This window comes from Acomys minous, assembly GCF_964271855.1.
Source record: "Acomys minous genome assembly, chromosome: 3".
Classification (NCBI taxonomy): domain Eukaryota; kingdom Metazoa; phylum Chordata; class Mammalia; order Rodentia; family Muridae; genus Acomys; species Acomys minous.
The window spans coordinates 59,879,252-59,905,721 of NC_140485.1; the positions used below are offsets into that span (position 1 = coordinate 59,879,252).

General features: G+C 35.5%; 1 protein-coding gene and 1 long non-coding RNA gene across 6 annotated transcripts in view; one reads left to right on the forward strand and one right to left on the reverse strand.

Moving 5' to 3' along the window:
- The window catches only part of SYCP2 (synaptonemal complex protein 2), a 66,339-nt gene that overhangs the window by 36,749 nt on the left and 3,120 nt on the right, over positions 1-26,470 (forward strand). For all 5 annotated transcript variants that reach the window (XM_084776979.1, XM_084776980.1, XM_084776982.1 and 2 more), the window contains exons 24-38: positions 6,097-6,242; positions 6,973-7,009; positions 8,019-8,083; positions 8,174-8,231; positions 9,861-9,916; positions 10,345-10,402; positions 13,291-13,453; positions 15,830-15,867; positions 16,280-16,456; positions 18,474-18,660; positions 20,441-20,646; positions 23,148-23,333; positions 24,077-24,167; positions 24,745-24,900; positions 25,548-25,669. In XM_084776979.1, the coding sequence (XP_084633105.1) occupies positions 6,097-6,242; positions 6,973-7,009; positions 8,019-8,083; positions 8,174-8,231; positions 9,861-9,916; positions 10,345-10,402; positions 13,291-13,453; positions 15,830-15,867; positions 16,280-16,456; positions 18,474-18,660; positions 20,441-20,646; positions 23,148-23,333; positions 24,077-24,167; positions 24,745-24,900; positions 25,548-25,669 (1,746 nt within the window). The remainder of the gene's footprint in view (positions 1-6,096; positions 6,243-6,972; positions 7,010-8,018; positions 8,084-8,173; positions 8,232-9,860; positions 9,917-10,344; positions 10,403-13,290; positions 13,454-15,829; positions 15,868-16,279; positions 16,457-18,473; positions 18,661-20,440; positions 20,647-23,147; positions 23,334-24,076; positions 24,168-24,744; positions 24,901-25,547; positions 25,670-26,470) is intronic.
- On the reverse strand, positions 623-24,894 carry LOC311594863. The gene is made up of 4 exons (XR_014778236.1): positions 24,780-24,894; positions 11,245-11,340; positions 3,348-3,413; positions 623-1,078 (listed from the first exon to the last, which is right to left on the reverse strand). It is a non-coding gene; the product is annotated as an uncharacterized lncRNA (long non-coding RNA).

Genomic DNA, 26,470 nt, shown 5'->3' on the forward strand with positions numbered 1-26,470 from the left:
GAGTGTATCTGTTTCAAGTTGATAGCTAACAAATACAAACAGTAAACAAAATAAGTTGTGTTGTTGTTGGCATTGGCTTCATTTCTATGTAGGAGAAAGGCTAAGACTGTTTCACAGAACTCTCATGTGATAGTCATTCTTTTTTTTTTTTTTTTTTTTTTTTTTTGACCACAGAAACCCAATTGAGCAGGGTCTCTATGCAGTGTAAGGTCCTCAAAGGCTGTGTCTTGATGGCTTGGTCCCAGCTAGTGAATCTAGTCTTTTAAGAATTGATTTGCTCAGGAGAATGAATTAGCCATAGATTTATCCATACTTAATGGACTATTAGAGGAGCTTGGTTGGAAGAAGCAGATCCCTGGGGGCATGTTTTAGAAGAGTATAGTTTATCCTGGCCCCTTCCTTCTGTTTGTCCTGCTTGCTGTGTAGTTGCTACAAAGTAAAAGAAAACAGACTCTTCTCCCACACTGTAGCCAGCATGATTTTCAGCCTACCTGTGTACTGCAATCTCTGAAGCCATGAGGGAAAAAAAACATAACTTTCATCCTTTTAATTTCTCTCAAATATTTATCATAATGTCAAATAATCAACATAGCAACTTCTTTAAGTTATGTTTCTTTTTTGTTTTATTTTGTTTGTTTGTTTGTTTGTTTTTTGAGACAAGGTCTCTCCGTGTTAGTCTTGGTTGTCCTGGACTTGCTTTGTAGACCATGCTGGCCTTGAACTCATAGCAATCCACCTGCCTCTGCCTCCCGAGTGCTGGGATTAAAGGTGTGTACCACCACACCCGGTTCTAAGTTATGTTTCTTTAGATCAACTTACTAATTTTTTCTTATAGTGCTATTTCCTGCATCATTACACATCATTTCTTGTCCTTTCTGTGGTAGATCAGTCACTCCTATAGTCATCTGTCTTGACACTGCCTTCTGTTTAATAGATCAACAAAGCACAGTAGGACCTCTGTAGCTCAATGACTCAAGACTCAAGGCTCTCCTGTTATTTTGGAAGATCTGAAGTCATCATACATTGTTTTCAGGGAGGTTCGTTTTTGTCAGATTTTGTCAAGCCAGTAACACATCTTCTGTCAAAAAAGGATAATAAGTGATAACTTACTTCCATTATTTATAGGAACACAGACTTCAAATTAATATACTACTTTTTTGTTAGTTTTTAAAATCCTTATGTTTGGTCCTAAGAAAAGTATAAAATCAAGAGATTATATATTTAAGTATCATTAGAATTTTTTTTAAAAACTAAGTTATCTAAAATTATAGTGGTGATTACTCTTATTTTGTAATCATTTACTTTTTCAGGAATTTTATAGACTTTTATAAAAAAGTTTTATGGTTACAAAAAGTAAGAATTATAGAGATTTCTCATATGTTCTTGTTTTCATTTTCCATTGCTAGCATCTTCAATTGTACATATTTTTAGAGATGATGCATCATTATGGAAACAAGTATTAATGTTTGTTGAAACATTTTTGTGCTTTCATACCATTAAAAGATTGAAATTTTTCCATTGTTCCAGAATTCTGATTTTTCTACCTATTCTTGATTACTAGATCACATAATTTGCATATTTAGTTTTTAAAAATGTCTTCTAAAGCAGCAACACTATTTGTATTGGCATCACCAATGAGAGCTAATTAAGCTACATGCTTGCCAATACTTAGTGTTGTCAGGGTTTTCCATTTTACTCATTCTAAATTAGTATGGAGTGGTGTTTTCAATTGAAATTTCTTAATGTCATATGATATTGAAAAGCTTTCATACTTTTCACATCCCATCAGCTTAGGCAGGTTGTTAAGATCCTTTTATCATTTACAAGTGTGCTTGTTTTTCTGTTGAGTTTTAAAGATTCTTTATGTGTTTGGATATTAGACCATTATCAAATACAGTTGCAAAAGTTTTCCCACAGTCTTGTTTTATTCTCTAAACCAGTGGTTCTCAACCTTCTATAATGCTGCAGCCCTTTAATACGATTTCTCATGTTGTGGTGACTTTTAACTACAACATTATTTTTGTTGCTAGTTCGTAACTATAGTTTTGCTACTGTTACAACTTGTAAATATATGTGTTTCCTAATAATCTTAAGTGACCCTGTAAAGAGTTGTTTAACCCTCAAAGGGTCATGACCCACAGGTTAAGAATTGCTGCTCTAAGCAGTGACTTCTTTTGTTTTTTAATAGAGCAGTTTGTAATGTTAAATACTGCTTATCATTGTTATATAGTTTGGTGTGTGTGTGTGTGTGTGTGTGTGTGTGTGTATGTATGTGCTTTAATGTCCTATATGAAAAGGTACTGGAAAACACAATTCACCTACATTATCTTACATAGCATCTTCCAAGTTTTACTGCTTTGTGGTTTACATTTAGATCTGTGCCCCATTTTAAAGTCAGGTTCATGAAGAGCAAAAGTCTATTTGCTATATGCTTATGGAGTGTGTTCTAGTACCACATTGTATAAAGTGAGGACATGACTGCAGCTGCTATTAGGTATGGTTGAAGGGAAGGGATTTTTATTGTAGATATAAGGGAGAGTACAGCCAGAGGCACCTGAAGAGGCCAGAGCAAGGAGAGAAAGTAGACCAAACATGGCCATAAGAGGAGAAGGGGAGAGGAGAGTGAAAGAGAATGATATAGAGAAGAAGAGAAGATGACAAAGGAGAAAGGCAAAAGAGAAGACCAAGAAAGAAGGGGCCAAGAGAGCACATGGCTGGAAAAAGCAGGGTTTTAGGGTAGGGGTCGGGGTGAGAAGAGGCACAGGTACTGGAGTGAGGCCAGCATGGGCTTGGGTATGCTAATAGGCACCACAGTTAGTTGCTTTGGAACCTGATACACGTGAAAAGACTATCTAATGCTCTGTTGAAGTGTTTTGGTCTTTTGTTTACTGTGTTCGTTGAGATTTTCTAATTCTAGGTTTTTGGGTCTTTTGCCGTGTTGGCATTCCAGTTCTGTCTTGATGACTGCAGCTTTTAATAGTCTGGAAACAAAACACTGTCAGTTCTCCCCGTTGCCTATTGGCTATCAATGGACTTTTGAGGTTTTTTTTTGACAGGTTGCTGGGATTGCATTAAAGCCATAAAGCCAAGAAGTCTCAACTTTCAAAACACTCTATAACGTGTATGGAATATCTTTTGGATTCCCTTGGATTTCACTTACCTGAGTTGTATAGTTTTTCTCTTATGTAAATTTATATGATAATTTCATTTTAGATTGCTGGTTTATACAAAAGTGATGGGCTTTTGTGTTTCAATCTTGCAACCTTACTATTGCTGATTAGTTTTTATAATTTTTATTTCATATTTTGGGTCAGTTTTGTAAAAAAAAAAAAAAACAATAAGCTTACCCATGAAGTTTTCTTTCCTTGCTTATTATTGAGTTAGCCAGGAATCCAGTGTGATTTTGAAAGCACCTGATGAGAGGCAAAATACCTATATATCATCTTGTTAAAAAAGAATCAAGTTACTCACCATTAAGTGTGATGCTAGATGTAACTTTTTTTGTAATTTTGAAGTTTTAAAAAAATGTATGTGTATAAATATTTTGGCTTGCATGTATGTATGTGACCACATGCATTCACTGACCTTGGGGGCCAGAAGAAGGTATTGTAATCCCTTGAACTAGAGTTACAGGTAGTTGTGAGCTGCCATGTGCATGCTTAGAACTGAACTCAGGTCCTCTTGGTTCAGTAAGAGCAGCTAGTGCTCTTAACTACTGAGCCATTTCTCAGCTTCAATAGTTATTTTTAATAGATGTTAGTCAGCTTGTCTATCACTGTGATCCAAATACCTGAGAAAATTATTTGGGTTTGCTTCATAGTTTGAAAGATTCAGTATGTGGCCTCTTGGCAGGAAGTACATAATAGAACAAAGATGCTCACCTCATAGTAACCAAGAGAAAGAAAGAAAGAAAGAAAGAAAGAAAGAAAGAAAGCACGCAAGCAAAGAGCAAGAAGGGCCTTGAGGATAATTTATACCCATCAGGAAATTTATACCCTTAGGAAATTATTTTTTTCCTTCAAAGCATGCATCCCTTACCTCCTAACCCATTCAACTGTAAAGTAATCCATTAATGAGATTAACACTGTCATGATCTAGTGATGCTTCTCAGTAGTGCCACTAGCTGGGGCAATGTTTTCAACACATGAGCCTTTCAGAGTAGGGCGGGTGAGCCACGCAACAGTTGAGGGAACCATCCTGGAGCAAGAGTGAGGTCAAGACATGTCCAAACTCCAAAAATCTTGTCTTGAGACTGACATGAGTAAGACTGCTTCCTCTGTGCTCTGGGCCTGCATGTCCCAGCACACATAGCATTACAACCCCTACCTCTGCTACCCTTGAGGCAGTCACCTGGTGGCCAGATTTCAGATTAAATTTCCTCTCCTTATAAAGGCATGCCCATCAAGCACCTGGAATTCCTCTTCATGCAAATAGAGCATTTCTAGCACCTCATCCCCAGCTAATAATGTATACTCACCCTGAAAACCCCTACCTACTCCGCAAGGCTTATATAACCCTTGTTTCCCCCAATAAAGAGCTATTTCACTGAAAGCTGTCTCCAGGGAAGGCTGTTTTTCCTGCACTCACACCCACTGAGACCCTGCCTACACCCCACCCAACCCAGCTAAGCCTCCTTCCTTCCATTCTAGCATGGTGTGCAGCGTTCTTAGATTCCTTGAGGGGAAAAACAGACCGGGGCAATATTCTCTATTGTTTTCTTTTCATCATCCCAATATAACCAAGGCTGCTTTCAAAGATTACTTGGTGTAATTATGATATATGATTTTGTTTCCACGTTGATGTAAAATTAGGTCCATTTCTTCCAGTTGTCTTCAGTTTGAGGGTTCTGGTTTGCCTTCTCTGGAGACAGTTTCCAGTGAAATAGCTCTCTATACTGGGGGGAAACAGGGCTATATAAACCTTGGGGAGCTGCATACACTGGGACATGCAGGCCCAGAATAGGGAGGGAACAGTCCTATTCCTGCCAATCTCAGGATGAGATTTTCAGGGTTTGAACATGCCTCAACCTCACTCTTGTTCCGGAGTGGGCTCCCTGGTCACATAGCTCTCCTACTCCACATTTCAGGAAGGCAGTCCATGTGCACACTATGTATGTGTTTTATCTAGATATAGAAATAACATTTCTAGTCTTAGTTTGCTGAGATATTCTTTTATTGTCATTTTATCAGTTGTGCATCTGTTGGTCTGTTGGTAGATAGGACTTTTCTCCCTCAGGCTATTTGAGGTTAGACATGACAGGCGTTGACTTTTTATGTTGACACAGCCTTACATACCAGGAGTTAAGTGCTACTTTTTGATGTGCAATTCTTTTCATTTGTTGAATTTGATTTGCTATCTGTGTTCATGAGAGCTACTGGTTAGTTTTCCTATTTTATGATGTTTTTGGTTTGTGCCTTCTACGGTTTAATAGGGAGAAATTAGTATAACTTCATTAAATGCATTCACTAGTAAACCCACCAAGATCTGGTGCATTTTGCTTTGGAAAGTTAGCCATTGATTGAATCCATAAATACAGGTGTTTTTCAGATTTTCCATTTCTCTTTGCTTGCTTTTTAAAAAGACTGCAGCACTCAAGGAACTATGTACATCTCATTTGTTGCTAGAGTTGTGGACATGGAGCTCATAAATTTTCCTCAATTATTATCCTGATGTTCTTGTGACTGAGAATGATGGCTTCCTCTTCATTACTGGCATTATCAATTTATACTTTTGTTTGTTTGTTTTATTTCTAAGTTAACTTTGCTGGAAGGTTGCCAGTTTTTAATGATCTTCTGAAAGAATTTTCTTTTTGCCCCGGAGTATTTTATTTTCATGTATAATAACCTTAAAAAATATGTACCAAGCACTTAATATATCTCTTTACATGGAATGATTTTGATTGCTAAATAAAGTCCAGACTTTATTTTTGTTTGTTTGTTTTGGTTTTTATTTTTTTATTTTTTTTGTCCAGACTTTATTAATTTCTGACTTATCATTTTTTGTAGGTCTCCATAGAAGCAAATTTCCTAAACTTTCAACCTTTATTTTCCCTTGAAAGCTAATTGGGAGTTTTAAAGTAACTTATAATTGTTTCAGAGAGAAAATTCAAAAGAGAAAGGATTAACTGATGCAGCAGAACCTTTGAGTAGCCAAACTAGTAAGCGTCACAACCCAAGTGATAGCATGATATCAACAAGAAAACTAAAGGCGCCTCGGAATGGCAGGTATAGTCAGAAATTGAGGTATGAGTATTTTAAACAGATGCAAATAAACTGGCTTGCGTAGTTTGGAAAAGGATTTAGGGACATATTTAAATAATATAACTTTCTAGTATAATTACTAATTTTCTGTTAGTAATAGTGGTAGCTATTTATATGGCATACCACATTCTAGAATGTGGTTATGCTGTATAAAGTGTCAAAAGTAAGACAATACAGTGTGGCATTTAGAGCGAAATCTGTAAGATATAAACATCTTAGGATTTTACTTATAGAGCCTAGTAATAAGTAAAGCTAGATGTGTTAAAAATGCATTGCTTAGTAAAGTACATGGTGGCAGTGAGCTGAAATAAATGTGTTAACTAAACTTTCTTGTTTGCAACATTTTTGAAAGATGATTCTTATTGTAGACACCCATTTATAGACTGTGAGATTGCTCATTAACATTAACATTCACTCTGACCATATACAATAAGAAAAAAATGTACCTTCCTGAATTAACTATACCTTTTACAGTGTTTAACACTTCTATATTGTTGATACCACTTAGATTTTAACTATGATAATTACAATTTATTGTGAGATTGTGAAACTATCAGACTGACTTAGAGACTTTTAGCTTTGTGTTGGTGCCCATTTTTAGCATAGTTAATTTAGTAATCTAGATATGTTCTAGTATATACTATAGTGTTTAAGAAAAATATTTTACTCATGTTAAGTTGTTCCTTAAATAATGTCACTGTCTTTGTTGTAGTGGGTTTTCAAAGAAACCTGACTTGCATTTCAGTAAGGTAGGTGCTGCTTAGCTTCACCAATCTCCACATAGTCAGACTCAGTATTTGACTGTAAGCACTAAAATACTAGTATATAATGGAATTGGACTTGAAGTTATATATGAGTACTGCTAAAAACAATTGACAAATGTAGTCACAAATTACTTAAAATAGCTCCTTAACTTTCTGAAGAAAATGTTCTTTTTAAGGGGGACCACATGGTAGGCTCCTATAATTCCAGTTACTCAGAAAGCTAAGGCAGAAGGATTACAAGTTCAGGGCCTGCCTAGGTAACTTTTAGTGAGACCCCTGTCTCAGAAGAAGATGACAGAAGAGGAGGAGGAGGAGGAGGAAGAGAAGGAAGAAGAATCTCACTGGTGTCTAGCACTTGGCCTACTTACCATGCCTGATGCATGAAGTGTAGCCCCCATACCATAAAATTTGTTTCAATAGGATCTAGCATTTTTACTTTGGGGTCCATGTTTTAGTCTGAATTCAGTCTGTCATAATCTCTATGATTTTTGTTCTGTTTTGTCAGCTGATCCCATCTGTCCAGACAATCTTGATTTATTTATTCATCTAGGATTAAAATAAAGATCCTCTTTGATTTACCATTTATATTTTTTTTTTTACATGTTTCTTTGCCTTATAGAATGTTTTTTCCAGATCCTTCATTACATTCAAATACTAGCTTGTTTACTTTCCAAAATTCACAGCTTTAACCATGTCCTGCTCTTGTTCAGAAACCTGCTTTGGTCTCTGCTGCTTGCTGCTTATTGAACTACGTGGACACTTAAATGGCTTTTTCTTTTTAATTGTCTTTTTAAGACAGTGGTTTTATTGAGATTTGTTTTATTCAATTGATTAAATTTTACTAAGGAAAATGTTCCAAATACTAGATTTAATATTAGTGAAAGTCCAACTAGAAGATGTGTCACAATTTAATTGCACATGTGACTTGTCTGATACATCTAGCAATCTCATGTTTAAATGTTTTTATATAAACCTATTTCATATTTTGGAAAAGGGTCAAAGAAAAAGTTACAGAAAACTGAAGACGACCTTTGTTAGTGTTACTTCTGGATGTTCATTGTGAGTAAATTTTCCTAAGTATTTGTTATTTGAAAAGACTGAATATTTTCCTTATGCAGTGATGCTAACATTTATCTTTGTTTTTCACAGGAACGATGTGTATAATTTCAGCTTGAATGGTACTGATGAACCTGTCATAAAACTTGGAGTAAGCTAGAAATGCACTGATTCTGTACTTAGTTCTTCTGTGTCATCTGCTGTTATGAGCACATGTTTGAGATGCATCTTGAAATAGACATACTTTACAATGTTTAAAAATATGAAATGATTTATTTGGATAGCAAGCATAGGTATACCTAGGCAGGTTTCTTTTTCTATTTTAAAAAATATATAGAAAAATGAGTTAACTGGGATTTAACAGTACCTTAGACTTGCTCTTTAAAGAAAATTGTGACCCATTTGAATGTATTAGTAATAAGCTCTGTATCACCAATAATGTATGTTGGTGTTCCATTAAGGAATGAAACCAAAGCACCTCCCTTGTTCTTTAACTAAGAGCAAACCTCAATTTGAATTCTGTGCTTTTTTTCTCCCCATGTCTTCCATCTTCCTCTGTCTTTGTAGGAGTCTGAATCCTTGCCTGCCTGAAGGTTGTCTTGTGAATCTGTCCTTGGTCTGTCTCTCTGTGTGCTTCTATGTCTCTAACCCAAGGGTGTGTCTGTGTTTATTGAACAGCATAGAAAGTGTCACAAAGGAAAGGGGTGAGGGTTACTTTATAGAAATCTGTAACAGAATTGGACGAGGAATTAAGTCACTGACTCCAACTGACTCCAGAAATATTTGGAGTCACTTTTATCAAGAAATAGCCAAATATTGTGTTCAGTGTTTATGGTGGATTTTCATTTTATGGGATTACTTTCAATCTCTATTTTGCTGTCTATAGCAAATGATTATTCGAGTACTCCTGCACTTATTGAGTCAGGAGCATGGAAGAATACATAATTTAAGATTTTAGATATGTATTAGCTTATTGTAAAAGATGATTACATGGGAAATCTAAGGCAAGTAAGGTTGGTTGTTACATTGTTTTCTTTTTCTTTCTTTCTTTTTGGCTTTTAGTTTTTTGAGACAGAGTTTCTTTGTGTAGCCTTGGCTGTCCTGGATTCACTATGTAGACCAGGCTGGCCTGAACTCATAGTTATCCACCTGCCTCTGCCTCCGGAGTATTGGGATTACAGGCGTGCGCCACCACACTCAGCTATATTGTTTTCTTAAAGGCAGGTAAAACAAACAGGTTGAGTGAACTGTAGGCTAGCAGTCTTAAGTGACCTCAACATATATTATTAACTATAGCAGTGAGGTCCAACAAAAGTTACTTGTCTCTGAGACAGTAAGAGATTTTTACTATAACATATTGTCACAATAAAAACACTGGTCTTTACTGTGATAAATACACTTTAACTTGTTTTGCTCTCAGTCTACTTTTACTGAATTTGGTTTACCTTTAAACAGCAAATACTTCAGAAAGCCGGGTTTAATAAACAATTCTTATCCTCAGAAGTAAGAAAGAGAAACTAGATTTTTATTTTTTTAATATTTTATTAACTTATTCATATTACATCTCAATCATTATCCCCTCCTGTGTATCCTCCCATTCCTCCCTCCCTCCCGCTTTCCCCCTCCCCTATGACTGACTGAGGGGGACCTCCTCCCTCTGTATATGCTCATAGGGTATCAAGTCTCTTCTTGGTAGTTTTATATGTTCATTTTTTCCTTTTCATTTCCCTTATTTTTGACATAAGTCTTTTTTCTTTGTTTCTGTTTATTTTCCATTTAGATACAAGAATTTCAAGCTACAACTAGAGAAGCCAGTATGGATGATTCAATAAAATTGTAGGTTTTATTTTCACAACTCTAATTCTATATATCACATTCGGTTTAACTCTATTCACTTTCTTTTAAATAACAATCTCCCCTAATCTGAGTTTTTTTACATATAAAAGGATTAAACTCTTACTGCCATGATTACTCTTGCTGGGATTGTTACTTCAGCACTTATTTCTAAATTTAATATGTAAAAAATTGATAACTTGAATATTATGACTTTAATCATAGAATTGAAAATCAGTCTTTTATTTAAACTCATTTTTAAAAACTGATGTTAGCAAAGATAAATAATCTGGCCATAGTAACATAGCTAATGCTATAGCTAGTTAAGAGTTAAATCTGAAAACTTATAGAAGGAATTTTCCACTGTGCTTTTTCAGAAGAAAACAAATGTGATATATATTTAAAATGAATGTGTGTTTTTGTTCCTCAAGATCAGGCGTAAGCAATCATGACGAACAGGACCCTTCTCTCAGAACAAAAGATAAAGGAGTAAGTCACAGCATGTAGTTTGCCGGTTAAAACCACAATTTCTTGTGCTAGAGAGAGCTCAACTCCATGTTAAGAGTCCTTGGTATGCTTTAGATGTTTTGAGTTTGGTTCCTAGCACCCATGTTGGGCTGCTCACAAACCATCTATAACTAGTTCCATAGGAACTGATAGCCTCTTCTGGACCCAGCAGATACCTACATACATGTGGCTTAACACACATAGACACATACACACACACACACACACACACACACACCACATGACACATACACAAATTCACACCACACATGACACATACACAAATAAAAATTCATCTTTAAAAGAGCATTTCTTTTTAAATATTTTAATACTGGAGATTATTGGACTAGAAAATAAGATACATGCTGGTATTTAAAAATAACTTTCAGGGGATGTGGGTGGGGGATGGCTCAGAAGTTGAGAGTGCACTCATTACTCTTCCAGAGGACCCAAGTTCACTTCCCAGCACCTACTTTATAGCTTACAAACATGGGTAATTCCAGTTCCACTTACATGTATGCAGGCAAAACAGTTTACCTTCATATGTGAATTTTTATTACTGTGTTTTGGCTCATAAATTGGATATTTCATCTGAAGTGGATAAGTACAACATTACATTTACATGGAATAATGGAGTGAGCTTTGCTCTTCAGTCCAAGGAAATAGCTAATTCTGGAGATATCCATATGAAAAGTTTAAAACTGAAATAGGAGTAGCTCTGTCAAATTGTCTTGGGCTAAGGATCTTTACTGTATTTCAGGGAATACAAAATAAAAACTAAAACCAGGAATAATACAAGGATTATAGGGATTTAAACATTCTACCTGTGCAATATTGTTGAAATTAGGACTTGCTGTGAGGTTAGACTAGATGTAAAACTAGCATTCAGTGTGCTCCTGCTTCATCTGTTTAACTTCCCACTGTCAAAGAAGTTGAGATTTTTAAGAAACAATCATGGACGTAAAATCAAGATATGAGTTGTTGATGACAACTCTTCAGATAGCTTTGACTCTGCTATTGGATGCCCTTGTGAAGGTCATTTTGAGAGGTTAACAAATGTATTGGTGTACACATGAGCAGAGATGACACTGAAAATATAGAATAGAATAGTATAATGGCATTTAAACTATCATAGCAGTTTCCATTCTAGAAAAAGCTCAAAGAATGCATGGACAAAACAAAAACAATATCCCCAATACACTGGAGGAAAGGAAACAAAGGAGATTGTGGATTTGAGGCTAAGGGTGTTCCACATTAAATCCTGAATATTAGCAAAAAACAAATCAGAATTTATCCCCATTTGTAGATGTTTGAGAATATCTTGCAAGTCATGAATCTAGAGCACAAAGGGTATTGGTTATAATGAAAAATAGCATTGAAAGGCTTGAGTCTGGATTCTCAGTAGCAGAAAACCTCTGCTTCTAGCCCAGTAAGATTGAGCTACTCCAAGTGTTAATAAAGACTTAGTCCTCAGTCCCACTGTTCCACCTACAAAACCTATATACTAGAAAAGCCAAACTAAAGAAAATCAGACTGGCTTTCTATCTAAATCTGCATACTTTTTATGTTTTCAAACCAACTGACAAGAATATTTAGCCCATCAACAAGTACTAGGCATCCAAATTTGTCTTCACTTGTTGATATCTAACCAAACTAGTATGAATGCACTTGATAAGAGTGAGTGTGGAAGCACTGGAAAAGGACAAAATAAAAGAGGAACCCGAAGATGGAAGCCATGCTGGTTCAAAAAAGGGTGACTTATATGATTTTTCATAACAGCGAGAAAGATACAAAAAGAAACAGATAAAATAGAGTTAGAAGTAAGCAGCAATGTCTTGATGATTTTCTAACAGATCATTCAGTCTTCAACCTTCCCACAAACTGATATTGTTTATAAGTATACATGGACATATAATGAGACCTGTGCTGCTGCTTTTTTGGGGGGGGGTTGGTTTTGGTTTTTTGTTTGTTTTTGTTCTCTTTTTTTTCAGGTTTTTGGTTTTGGTTTTTTGTTTGTTTTTGTTCTTTTTTATTTTTTTTATTTGTTTGCTTTTTGTTTTTTGAGACAGAGTTTCTCTGTATGTAGCCTTGGCTGTCCGGGACTCACTTTGTAGACCAGGCTAGCCTCAAACTCACAGAGATCTGCCTGCCTCTGCCTCCTGAATGCTGGGATTAAAAGTGGGCACCACTAGGCCCTACTCAAGGCCTGTGCTTCTTTAACTGGGAATAAAATGAGGAAATTCCAAGTTAGTGAACAGTTACCAAAAAGTGCTCTAAACTACTTTGGAGAATGGCCTGATCTGTGCCTTCAAGTTTAGGGCCTGGGAAAATGGCACTCTGAAAATCATGATTGAGAATAATGACAAAGACAATCCTATGACAAATGTGTGTGGAGGCTTTCTGAGAGTTTTAGAATGTTATGATCTGTTTTCTCATGCATGGGAGTGTAAGTGACTTAGGACAAGTCTTCAATATGAAGAAAACCAAGACTGCTATCTTGGGCTGTGCCGAGCATTCTCTTTGTATAAATGATCGTTGTGGAAATGAGGTCTTTAGTTAATTCAGCATTGATTTTGTTTGCTGCAGCATTTCTCTGACTAACCATGGACAATATGACAAATAAATTCTGATAAATCATAGAATGCTGAAAAAAGACAGATTATACCTAAGGATGTACCACATTGGTATAACTTTTGCCTAGCATTATAAAAGTCCCTGTGTTTGAATCCACACCAGGCCTCAGTGAACAAACAACAATAAAAAATTGGCAAATCCCCATCAACATTTAGTTTATTATTTGGGGTATGTAGGAGCTTACCTTACTGTGTATGACATGTACTAAGATATATTTGTGGATTTTCTTTCTATAGGTATTAAACCATGAAAAGAAAACCCTCTTTAGTGACACTGAAACAGAATATGGCTATGATGACAGCAAGACTGACATTAGCTGGCTAAGAGAGCCAAAATCAAAAAAACTAATGGATTATAGTAGAAATAAAAACAAGAAGAAATATAGAAGTAGAAAATCAAGTAAGAAATTACCTTTTAGAGAAATGTTACAAATAATTTTATTACTTCAGTTATATAAAATGCTCTATTGATATATGTAATAACTTGATAATCCTAGGTTTGTTACATATTCTTGCTTATTTATTCCTCTTTCTGTCATTTATACTGTTAGTAACAGGCCCTTATATATAGGACAGAAAAACCAGTTGTTCCGTTATTTTGCTAATATGGTTATATTTGTGTTGCAGGATGAATAGTATAGGTAAGAGAAGAGAGGAGATTGGAAGGTGGGAAGGGGCAGGAAGTACATGCTAGCTGTCTTCTTCAGTTGTTCTCTACCATATTTTTTGAGAAAGGATTTCTCAGCTTGAAGCTTGCCAATCAGCCAGGCTGAAAGACTGGCTAGCAAGATGCAGGGACTCTCCTGTGTGCTGGTCTCCCTGTGTTCTGATTAAAATTGTACACTGCCTTGACTGGCTTTTTACATTGGTTGGTGGAGATCTAAATTCAGGTCTTCATGCTTGAGTGAAAAACACTTTACCAAGATATTGTCCAAGCCTCTTAAATTTTCATTTTAGTAAGACTCCAGTTACACACAAAATATGACTTACTATAATTCCTGGTTCATGATATTATCATTGCTTATTTATCCATGGATCACTATTACTCAGTTAGCTAACAGTTACTATAAATCTATAAAATGTTTGTGAACAACATTCTTAAATATCTAGATTTGGATCCTGACATATCTCTTTACTGCTCTGTGTGTTTCTGTATCTTCATTTCTTTGCCTTATCTGAATACACTTTTTAGGAATTTATATAGTTGAATATATATATATATATATATATATATATATATATATATATATATATGTACATAAAAAGGGAACACTGTCTTTCTGTAGAGGCTACCTCATCAGCCATCTGTGAAGTACCTTCTAAAATGTGGCTACTGAGTTCTCTTTGTGATAGTGAGTTTAATATAGTTAGACTTTACAAGTTTTGACTAAAGAAAATTACTGTTGTCATGACTGAGCCTCAATATCAAGACTTGTTAGCAGACTTTATCTCACTTTTCAAAGAAGACAAGATAGCCCTGGGCTTGTGGATTAAACTTAGTTTTATTTTAATGTAATTAGCTTTTATTTCAAGATAAAAATGGCTAGTTGTGATTTGTTAAGAGAGGTTAGCTTAGAAAGAACTTAAAATATATGTGAATTTTGGTGTGTGTTTAAAAATGTTAGATGAATGTTTCAAAAAGGTAAGAGTCTAAGAAACAGAATTATATGTAAGACACATGTGAAATAGTGCAGTATGGTCAGGAAGTAAAGATTTGGTGTAGTTAGAATATGTTATATTTGTCACAAAATAGTAAAAGACAAGGCTAGATCGGGTTCAAATTGGATTTTTGAAGCAGTGTGTTTAAGAAATATAAGATGCAAATGCTATCTTAGAGGCTACTGTGGAAGATACATATTTAACATGAATATTAGGAATCTCAGTGTGGGGATAGAGGATTAAAATACTGCAATCAATAAATACAAAAATCTCCTATTACCACTATTTTGTTGAAATGGTTGGATGATAAGGAAATGTGTATGAACTGGTTTATTGACTATTTTAGAGGACTCTTCTTGTAAATAAGCATTGCTGCCCTGGCTTTGATAATCTCATTTTTACCTCTCAAAGAAATGTAAAAGGATAGCATACATTGTACTGAAAAGCAAGAAGCCAATGGGACTAAAGCTATTATTAGTAATGTGGCTAAGTCCTAGGAAAGTGATGTACAGAGTAAAGCAAATCACAGGCTGTCATACAGCCATATGTGATACTGTGTTATGAGACTTGGTGTCAAACTAAAAACACACATCTAAAGTAAAAAATTTTAAGCAAGTAAATGAGAACATATTTCAGCAAAGTAATTAGCATAGAGATTTTTAGAGGACAGTAAAGCGAATATGTAGATTCACCATTACCCAGAGGCTCCTAGAGCTCAAGGTAGATTCATGGATAATATGCTTTAAAAGTTTGATAATATGTAATGCAGGCAATTCCCCACATAATAAGCACTGGATAATAAGGTGTCCTTTCAAACACTAAAGGTTTTGAATGAGTCTAAAGATATATTTCCCATCACAGTGTAGTCTAGTCTAGCTGCTACAAAGTGTAGTGAAAGGGAATATCCCAAAGTAGCCTGGCCATTCTGAAGACCACATTCTCCAGCAAAAAAGCTGAGAGTAAGGGTCCCTGTGTCAAGATGTCTTAAAGTCACATGAAGGGGGGAAGGTTATTAAATGCCTATAAGTACAAAGTGTCTTGTTATTTTATAATTTTACATTTATACTTGCAGAAATGTTATGGAAATGGTTGAAATTCTTATTTTCCTTAATTGCAGGGTCATCCATGGAAAAAAGACCACCAAGATCCACAATGGTAACCTCTTTAATGTTTATTATAACAATAGATGTCAGGCCTTCATTTTCTTACTAATTTCCATAGGTGATCCTTTATCCTGCCTTTGTGTTATTTTCTCTCACATTCTATTTTTAATAAGTGTCTGCACTTTGAGTCTGTTTAATTCTGACTCTAGGTGCGCATGCACGCACTTTAGTTTGAAGATTATATGTACTCTTAGAGACTGCATGACAGGAATAAGACAATGACAGATGACAAGAATGGTAACATAAAATTCAACCACTTAAATTATTCCAGTCAAGAATCATTTCATTTCATTTCTACATATATTATGTATATAGTTGCCATGTGCCATTTTTATAGCAAATAGCTTATATCTCTGATAATTCTATTACTAATTTTATTATAATTCAGGAAATTTTCTCCTAAGGTCCTCAATAAAAGCATTGCTAAAGGGGGTTATGAAATAGTTGAAAATGGGAGAACCAGACTTCCACGAAGAGCAGCAAAAGCAAAAAAAAATTACAAAGATCTCTCAACTTCAGAATCAGAATCAGAGAGTGAAAAAAATGTTTCATATTTATTTAAAGATAAATTGCCAGCAAAGGTAAATAAATACAGTTAAGACTGATACTCTCTAAATTTAGTTTTATTACACTAAATATTTTATATATGCTTATAGAAAGCATGTTGCAAGTTTTAAGCAATTTACAAATTTACCTTAAAATTTGATGTGTAGATAGATGGTTAGTTACTGTGAATACTGTCATCTTAATCTTAAGTAAGAATCTAAGGCTAAAGAAAGAGAAATTCACATAGCTAGGAAGTGGTAGAGAGAAATCGAGCCTGGTGCTAAAGATAGGTATTTGACTACTATACCGTATAGAATGATTATTAATAATATTGATTCATATGATTATTAACCCTCTGTGATAGAAATAAAAGACACAGACACCTGTTAGGTTTTTTTTTTTATGGCTTGAACACTAGGGCTGGGCAGATCTTAACCCCCTAAGCTATCTTGTCTATTTCCCAGCCAAAATCCCCATAAATATTTGCACATGTTTTTTATTAGGGCTGCTTCTATCCATCATGCCAATCCTCAGAGCAAGCTCACCCTAGCCATGTGCTTCTAGTTCATGCTTCTAACCCATGGCGACCTGCTCCTCTCTTCTCCTTTCTCCTGCAACCCCAACCCCTGAACCTTAGTTTCACCTACTTCTCTGCCCAGTCCAGGCTGGAGGCAACTTTATTTATTAGCCAATCAGGGATCATTTGGGGAGCAGAGTTTACACAGCATCAGTTTGGATGTGTGCATATTTGCTTGTAAAACAGTAAAGATCTGGGGAGGGAGGGATCAAGCAATTAATATTTAAATCCTTTGTAGCTCCAGATCAACCACAGCCATGTTGACCTTAACCCATTAAAGCACCATTTCCTCTTGTTTGTTTGTGTTCCTGTTATCCCTTGCCTGAAATACTTTAAATTGGATAAAGTGAGAGTTTCAGAATGAAATATATAAACTGATTAGCATGACCACTCCAAAGTATGGTTAAGTGGAAGGTTGTTATTTTAAATGTGAAGGGAGAGTATAGCCAGCTGCATCTGGAAGAGTCCAGAGCACGGGGGGAAGGCATTACGCTGAACAAAGCCAGCAGAGTGGACTTGACCCTGAGAAGGAGGTAGGAGGAATGAAATAAAGAAAAATTGTGTGTGTGAGGGCAAAGAAGACCAAGAGAGGGGGGCAAAAGAGAAGACTAAGAGAGGAAGACAAAACAGAGAAAGGACATAGCTGAAGTAGTAGTGTTTTAAGAATGGGAAGCCAGGAGCCAGCATGGACTCTGAAATGTATAACAGGTACTTGTGACACTGAGGGACCTTGAAAGACCAGCGTGCTAGTAGGTACCATACAGAGCCCTTTGTCTCTTTGCTTCAGAGATAAGGAACTTGGATCCTTTGGTAGAAAGGAACAGGCTTCCTGAGGAATGCTGGCTTTTGTCTAACCCTCAGAATTTGAAGAATTGAAGTTTCCCTAGGACCTAACAACAATCACCGTATTTTCTGTTACTTCTTGCTTTAATGTTACCATACCCATCATCAAATATGTCTTTCTAAGCCATTCATCTTATCCATTCTAAAAATAAAAATAAAAAACAATGAGAGTAACAAAAAAATCCTGAAAACTGTCTTTGTCTGATATTTAAAGAATGAAAATGCTTTTTCAAGATCTTTTCCTAGTGTTTACCCAGAACTGTAACAAATTCTCTATTACTTGTTACTCCAACAAAAGCCTGAGTTTCTCTAGTCCTTTTGGTCTGATCCACAGTCTTATTCATGTATATCTCTACTTCACCATCTTGGTACACAGACTTCTTAGTGTCTCAAGCACCATGAAATTTAGGAATTCTGTTTTCTCTAAATTGGATACAATCTTCATTTGAACCCTCACATCCTATTTGTAGACTATTATAGACTATGAAATCAATATGTCTCATATTTTTGCTAATATCTAAGCTTTTGTTGTGGTCTTGTATAGTAATGAGTCAACAAATTTTGTAGTGTAACTTATGTATCCAGTTGTGTGAGTGTATTTGAGCATAATTTAAAGTTACTGGTATGTTTAGGAGGAGAATATCCATTCCAGAGCCCAAACCAAGAAACAAAAGAAAGTCTTCAATACAAAAATACCAACAGAACAGCCATCAGAAAAACAGAAAAACTCATCTAAGCTCAGAGGCGGGAAAGAAGACAGTATTTATATATCTTCTGCATCTGTGTCTGGGAGTCCATCATCTGTGGAAGTGATGAGATGTCAGTATTCATTTCTCTTGCATTTTACTACAAGAGTTAACAAATTTATTTATTTATTTATTTATTTATTTATTTATTCATTCATTCATTCATTCATTCAGACATTCACTTTACACCCGGTCATAGCCCTATCCCTCACCTCCCAGTCCCCACCTCCCCTGGCCTCCTCTCCTCTATCCCCTTCCCATATTCATCAAAAAAGGGGCGCCCCCTTTCCCATTCCCCAGCAGCTCATCAGCTATTCCTTTTCCCCTATGGCCTGGAAAGGCAGTCTCACCAGCAGAAGGTAATTGAAAAGCTGGTAAGAGAGTCCATGTCAGAGAGAGCCCCCATGCCCCTTACTTGGGGCCCACATGAAGCCCTAGCTGCCCATCAGCTACATCTGTATAGGGGCCCTAGGTCCAGTCCATGCATGGTTCTTGGTTGGTGCTTCAGTCTCAGCAGGCCCCTCTGGGCCCTGGTTAGTTGGCTTTTTTGGTCTTCTTGTGAAGCTCCTGTTACCTCCAAGTCCTTTTCTCCTTCAAAAAATATTTAAAGACTAATTTTGTGAAATTTGAGCTCGGTTGCTAAAAGGTCATTTTAAACCAGTCAGTGCTAATACTTTTTTCCACCTTGAGAACATAATAGAATGAATATCCAAGGTTTTCATGTTAGGATGTTAAAGAACAAATTATTCAATGTGGAAATACTTAATATTCATAATCTACAAATATGAAGATGTATTTAAGCTCAAATATTTATTTGATAACATATATGGGACATTTTTATACAATTCATTGACGAAAGACTAAGGAATATTGTGATGATTCTGTGAACTCATAGTAGATTCAGTAAATTAACTTCAGAAACAATATGTACTTTGCTTTAAAATAATTGGTAATGAAAATATATATTCTTAGAGCTTTGACTATATATGTTTTCCAGTTACAAAAACCAAATTTCTGTGAGGCTATTTTAAAGCAATGCCAAATAAGAATCATTTTAGCTAAATACAAAATTTAATGTATTTGTTTCACCTAAAGTCTAAGATCCTTTTATTTTTACAATGGTCAGAATCATTGTCACAATATGTAAGGTAAGACAAATGCACATACCTTGATTGAGCTGAAAACTACTAATTGATTTATAGTAAAACTTGTGTGATTTTTAAAAATAAATTTTAGTGCATTTATGCATGTATATGTATATATGCATGTGGAATGCTGTTCCTAGTGAGTCATCTTCCCCCAACTTTTTAAGAAAGTGGGTCCCATTCGTACTTGGTCTCATTAGATAAAATAACTAGCTGGCTAGTGAGCTTCACAGATTCATCTCCCAAGCTCTAAGAGTTCAGGCATGCTTCACCATGCCTGGCTTTTTTTTTTTTTCTTCAGGACATGAACTCAGGTCCTCATGAGTTTATGCAGCAAGAACTTTACTGACTGAGCTATCTACCCCAGCCTTACTGTCCTAATTTTTAGAGAGCAACTTGGACAAACTGATTTTGTAAAACACTTCTTTATTTATAATAAAAGTTACTATAATGTTAACATATTTAAGATAACACCAAAGTTGATCATTATATTTCATCTCATAAATATCTTTGTTTAAATTTGAAAGTTCTTAAATTGTCAATTGGGCATTTTTTTTGAAGTTTTAGTATTTCAAACACAGTTATCTTTTAAAAATATACCTAACCCTTGAGGATTTGAAAAATTATTAAATCTATCATGCTCTCCCTTTCTAGAGCAAGCACACACAATAACACTGTTCTGTATGTTTGTGTTTGTGGGGAATCTAGGTACAGAGAAAATAACAGAAAGGGATTTTACTCAGGATTTTGACTACATCACAAAATCTCTTTCACCTTATCCAAAAACTGCATCATCTGAATCCTTAAATGTTAACAACAGAATTAATGATCAGGAGAAATCACCTAAAATCAGTGAGACAAGTGCACGATGTGTGAAAAAGGGTTGCTCACCTGTTTCAGGACTGCCCTCTTTGGTAAGAATATAATTTTATTTTATCATATGTACCTGATAAGTCACGGGTAAGTCACTTGTGTATAATGTTTATTAAATATGTATTGAATATTTGTTTTTCAGTGTTTATAAGCTTTAATAAGTTTTAGCTATTAAAATCATAAGTTAACAAAATTGAAAAGAATGTAGCTGAAAGCCAAATTGCTCACGTGTTTAGTTATATAAGGAAGCTTAAAACTCATAGGCACTAAACATTGCTTATAATGAATTGCTATTAATGACTGTTTAGGGCTTGAAGGTGTCACTTAGAACACTAGCATGCATGAGGACCTAGAATACAGTACCAGCACTGGAGGGAAAGTACAGTAGCTATTTAATACACCTGTGCCAGAGACCTGAAACTGCAGATATAATGTGCCGTCTGACCTACCACTTTTAGCCAAGTGTTTTTATTTCATTGGATTTATTTCTAGATGGTGTTAAGGCCCTTTTATTTCAAACCAGTAGTCTTCACAGGGGGGATACTTTGCAAACAAAATCTTTTTTTTTTCTTTTTTTTCTCCTTTAACCCCTACCCAGATCTAGACAATGGACAGAACACTCTCCACAGTAGAGTGGAGAGTGGGATATTACTTTCTCACATACTCTGGTGCCTCACCTTTGACCATGTCCCCTGGAGGGGGAGACCTGGTGGCACTCAGAGGAAGGACAACAGGTTACCAAGAAGAGACTTGATACCCTATGAACATATACAGGGGGAGGTAATCCCCCTCAGGAACAGTCATAGGGGAGGGGAATAAGGGGAAAATGGGAGGGAGGGAAGAATGGGAGGATACAAGGGATGGGATAACCATTGAGATGCAAACAAAATCTTATGTTAAACTTTGATATGTCAAACAGTTCAGAGTAGTGCTATGCTTTTTAAAGCAGATGTGGGAGGTTTAAGCGATGGTCTACCTCATCAGCCCTCTCCTTTGCAAGGCTCACTTCTCTACAGATCACAACATGCCAGCTAGTATCCTATTCAACTTTATCATGTGTTTTCCTACATCCTTTAAAACTTTATGTGTCACTTTACAAGTGTCTGCACATTTGGTCATTGTAACTACCTTCATCGCCTCTCATGATGCCTTCTATTCCATATGGAACTTTAGTTTGTGACACACTTGCTGAGAACTGGCGCAGTGACTGTGTTCCTTTTCCATAATTTCAGATGAATTCTATCTGATGTTTCTATCTGTCTTTGGCTTTTCATGATTCACTACATGGATAAATATTTTAATTTTGAGCCACTTTATTAATTGTTTGTTTTTGGTTTTGTGTCACTAGGTTTTGAATCCAGTACTTTGTACATACTAGATAAGCATTCTCCACTGAGCTACATCTTTAGTCCCATTTATGTTTTCTAACTTGTACATGGAATGTTGATTTAGCTTAAAAGATTGCAGGAAGTTTTCTTGGGGGGTCAGGGTTTGAGAGAGGGTCTCACTATGTAGCTCTAGCTGTCCTGAAACTCACTCTATAGACCAGGCTGGCCTCAAACTCAGAAATATACCCACCTCTGCCTCCCAAGTGCTGGCATTAAAGGTGTGCACCACTACATCAGCCTTTACAGGAGTTGTTAACATAGGTTTGTGTATCATTCCTGTGTTAGTTGCATAGCCTTCTGTCACTTGATGACAAATGATGAAATAAAGACTCTAGTGGGTATGTTTGATACATACCTGTAGTCTCAGCACTCAAGAGGTGAAGACAGGCAAACGGAAATATCAAGGCCAATCTGAGATACAATAGGAAGACCTAATTCTTCCTTAATTTATTGTCCTTTAATGTGAAAATGTTATTTTTTTATTTAAACTTTTAGGTTTCAGTCTCCAGGATTTCCTATGAATAGTGAAAATTTTCCAATTACAATGTTTTCATTAACTGACTCAGGCTTAGTCTTTTTGATCATATGAGTCTGGCTATTAGTGCTAATACTATACTGCTTTAAAACTAAAGCAGTAAAGTTTAAAACACATTTGCTGGGTGTCACACACACACACACACACACACACACAAAGTTTGCATTTCTGGGATTTTAAAGGCTTTTGGTTTTGTACTTTATCTTAACAAAAAGCCAAGAAGTGAATGTTTTCTTCTTGTATTTTAAAATATAGTGATTTTTGGTATTTTGAGTCATCTTGTTGAATTCTATAATTTCTCAGATTGTCATAGTCTTTTTCATTAGAAACAATTATATAAAGTATTATAGTATTTTCATTTGATGACCAGTTCTTGTGCTTTTGTGTTCTTTTTCTTCTTAAAGTGATTGGACCTCTGACAGTTAGAAGCTGTACTAGCAAACGTTAGGCACTTGTCATTGAACTAATTAATGTTAAATTTAAGTGGGTGCTAAATTTTAGCAATGAGTTAATTCTCTAAAATTTTAAGTTGTTTGCTTCCAATTGTTTCATTCAACTTTTTCTGGTTAAGCAGTTATCTAACTTCCTTTGGATTTCTGTATGTCTTATTCATTCATAGCCCAGACACACTCCAACCAAGAATAATTCCATTACGAATAGAAAAAGTACAAATTCAGAGATAAATTATCAAAGAACTCAACATTGTAACAGCTATTCAGATGTAAGCAGTAACAGTTCAGAGAAACATTTTCTGGAAACTGAATTTCCAGATAGTGATGACAACCATATGCAAAACAAGAAAGAGGTAATATGCTAATTCAAATTGCTAATCTTCTGTGGGAATTATAATACCAAGTATTTTTCAGTCTCTGTAACTGGAGAATCTGATTTCTAATGTGTAGAATTGTTTAGGCATGGGGAAAGTTGAAACTTTTCAAGTGAGCACAAGAAGATCTTAAAATAGTGTGGCTGTAGGTGCAAAGTTCCTGAGTTTACATATTTATAAGACTTTCTAGTTTCATGATTACATGGAAATTTGACTGGTGGAACTTTTTGTTAGCATAAAAGTCCAGTATTAGATCAGTAAAAATGTGTTACCTGTTTAATATAGAAGATGAAAAGAAAGTATCATGGGTGGATTTAATCTACTCTTAAGTGGCTAGAAGAACACACAGATTAAAGAAAGAATAATAATTCATTAAAAGTTACCGATTTTACAAAGCTGTGTTCAGATACAAAAACACAAGTTTAAATGTAAAAAATTTCACTTTACACGAAAATTTTTGTGACTCCCTCGGGGAGAAATTAAAAATAAAAAATGTTCAAAATGTCAGGTAAAAACTATTAGCATGATGTTGATGTTAATTTATCATAAAGATTTATTTTCAGTAGTCTTTAAGATGAATGGATAGATAGAAGATGCTATGAAAAAGAATTTGAAAACATCTGAAATTTCTTGGCTTGGGAGTTTAAAGAATAATAGTCAAAGATAAAGATGAATCTAAGTGTTTATAGTGCTTTTCTTCTAATTTCTAATATTTATTTTAGGAAAGTCATGAAGCATCTCCATTATCATTGTCTAGTGAAAGAATAGAGAAAATATGGTTTGACATGTGCAGTGACAATACTCATGCATCAGGTTTGTAGACAGAGTCTTGCTTTCTCAAGATTACTTTAGCTGGGTGGTGGTGGCAAACACCTTTAATTCCAGTATTCAGGAGGCAGAGGCAGGTAGATCTCTGAGTTCAAGGCCTGCCTGGTCCACAGAGTAAGGACCAGGAAGCCAGGGCTACACAGAGAAACCCTGTCTCAAAAAACAAACAAATAAGCAAAAATTACTTTTAAAAAATGTGTGTTCCCTGTGGGTATGTATATGTGGGCATGTATATGCAATGTTCATGGAGGCCAGAAGAGGGAACTGGAGCTAGAGACAGTTGTGAGCCTCTGTGGATGCTGGAAACTGAGCCTGGGTCCTCTGCTAGAGCAACATGTACTCTCAACTATTAAGCCATCTTTGTAGCCACAGCCTTGCTTTTAAAGTACTTAATACACCTAAATGAATTCTACATTTCAAGTCATATCATTATTCAGCTTTGTTATAAAAAATATAAAGTATGTGTACTTTAACATAATTTAAAGCTTTTCAACTAAAGCAATAAAGTAGTAGATACATTGAATCAGAACTGAATCACTATTATTTTTAACTGTTTCTTAAGGTCCCAGTCATCGTAGTTGTAAAAGGCGGATGTACCTAGAAGATGATGATCTCGGTAATTCCAATGAAGCAGAATTGGAAGAGGCAGATGAAAGAGAACATTTGCTTTCCAAAAAACTATGTGGAAGGAAGGATTCGGATCAACACACCTACAAAAGTAAGCAGATAAAAGCCTATTAAACTGCAGTTAATTCCATGGCAGCTTCCTTGAATTTAAATAACTTCAACAAAACAGTTCTTTGTAAAAACAGCTTTGGGTGAGTCCAAGATGGGTAGGGACTTTTATCACAAATTTGACTTTCTGTAAAAGTTGTAGCATGGGCCTTAAATACTCAGAGATTTCCCTCATCATTTTTTCATGTCTTACATTTAAATTTTACTGAAATTTAAATTATTTGAAGTATTAGTTTGCCACTAAATGCTCTTCAGGTACTTCTGCTTTTTTTGTGTTGTTGTTTTACACGGGGTCTCTCTGTGTAGACCTGGATGTCCTGGAACTTACTCTGTGGACCAGGCTGGCCTTGAGCTCAGAGATCCATCTGCCTATGCCCTGGCTACTTCTGTATTAATGGATCAAATTTAAAAGTACCAAATTGCACTTAGTTGCACCTTAGTTGTTGTTTGTGTCTCAGTAGCCCTATCAAAAGGTTCTATGACAAATACAGATTTCACTTTTAATAAAAACAAAAAAAGACTTTGTTTTGGGTATAAACACATAGAATATGAAGAACTTTCTTATCCTCAGTCTAATAAACTTTGTGGTAATGCATACTTTAATGTTAGCTCATTGTTTTCATTTTCTAGTGTCTGAAATGACAGCTTCATCAACACCAGATGTTTCTATTCCTGAAGACAGGCAAGAGGAGGAAACAGGTGTTGGAATGTTTTATGATAACATCAGCTCAGACTATAAAAGGAAAAATGATGTGAGTTACCTCCTAAGTTACACACAATACCATGGTAACACACTAGTGTTTTCTGGTAGATGGCTTGTCTGATCGTTGGCCACAACAATACCCATTCATGAATCTACATGATTAATTGGAATGGTTGTCAGATAAAAGATACCTCTCACTTCTAAAATCTGTATCTAAATCTATATGTTTAGATATAGATATAGATACAAATATATTCCTAATTCTTTCTCTTCTTTTTAGTTTGTCTTTGTACTTCAACATTTTGACCAGGCCTCATGTTTAGGGATTTTTACTTTTGGTTGGGGGGTTTGTATGTGAATGAGATGTTCCTGCACACATTTTGCAAGTGCATGTTCATAGATATGTGCTGGTGAAGGCCAGAGGTCTATGTTAGGTGTCTTCTATTATTTTCACCTTATTTTTTTGGCAGGGGTTGGGCCAGGGGAGAAGATATAATTTGTCTATTGAGCTATATTGTCTGGTGGCCAGCAAGCTCCAGATAATCCTGTTTCCGTCTGCCCAGAGCTAGCTTTACAAGTACATGTCTCAGTACCTAGCTTTTTATGTGGGTGCTGGGGATCTGAACTAGGGTCTTCATGCTTACATGAGGAAACACTTGGTGGGTAGTTATCTCTTCATCCTCTTCTTTAGATATTTTAACTTAATCTCACAGAGGTTGTTATTGGTAGGGATTAGCATATAATATAGTATTTTATACTCCCAAAGTTTTGTTTTGTTTTGTTTTGTTTTGTTTACCAGATCTGTACTGTGTCCTTAGTTTCTGAGGATCCACTGAGATGATGTATTCAA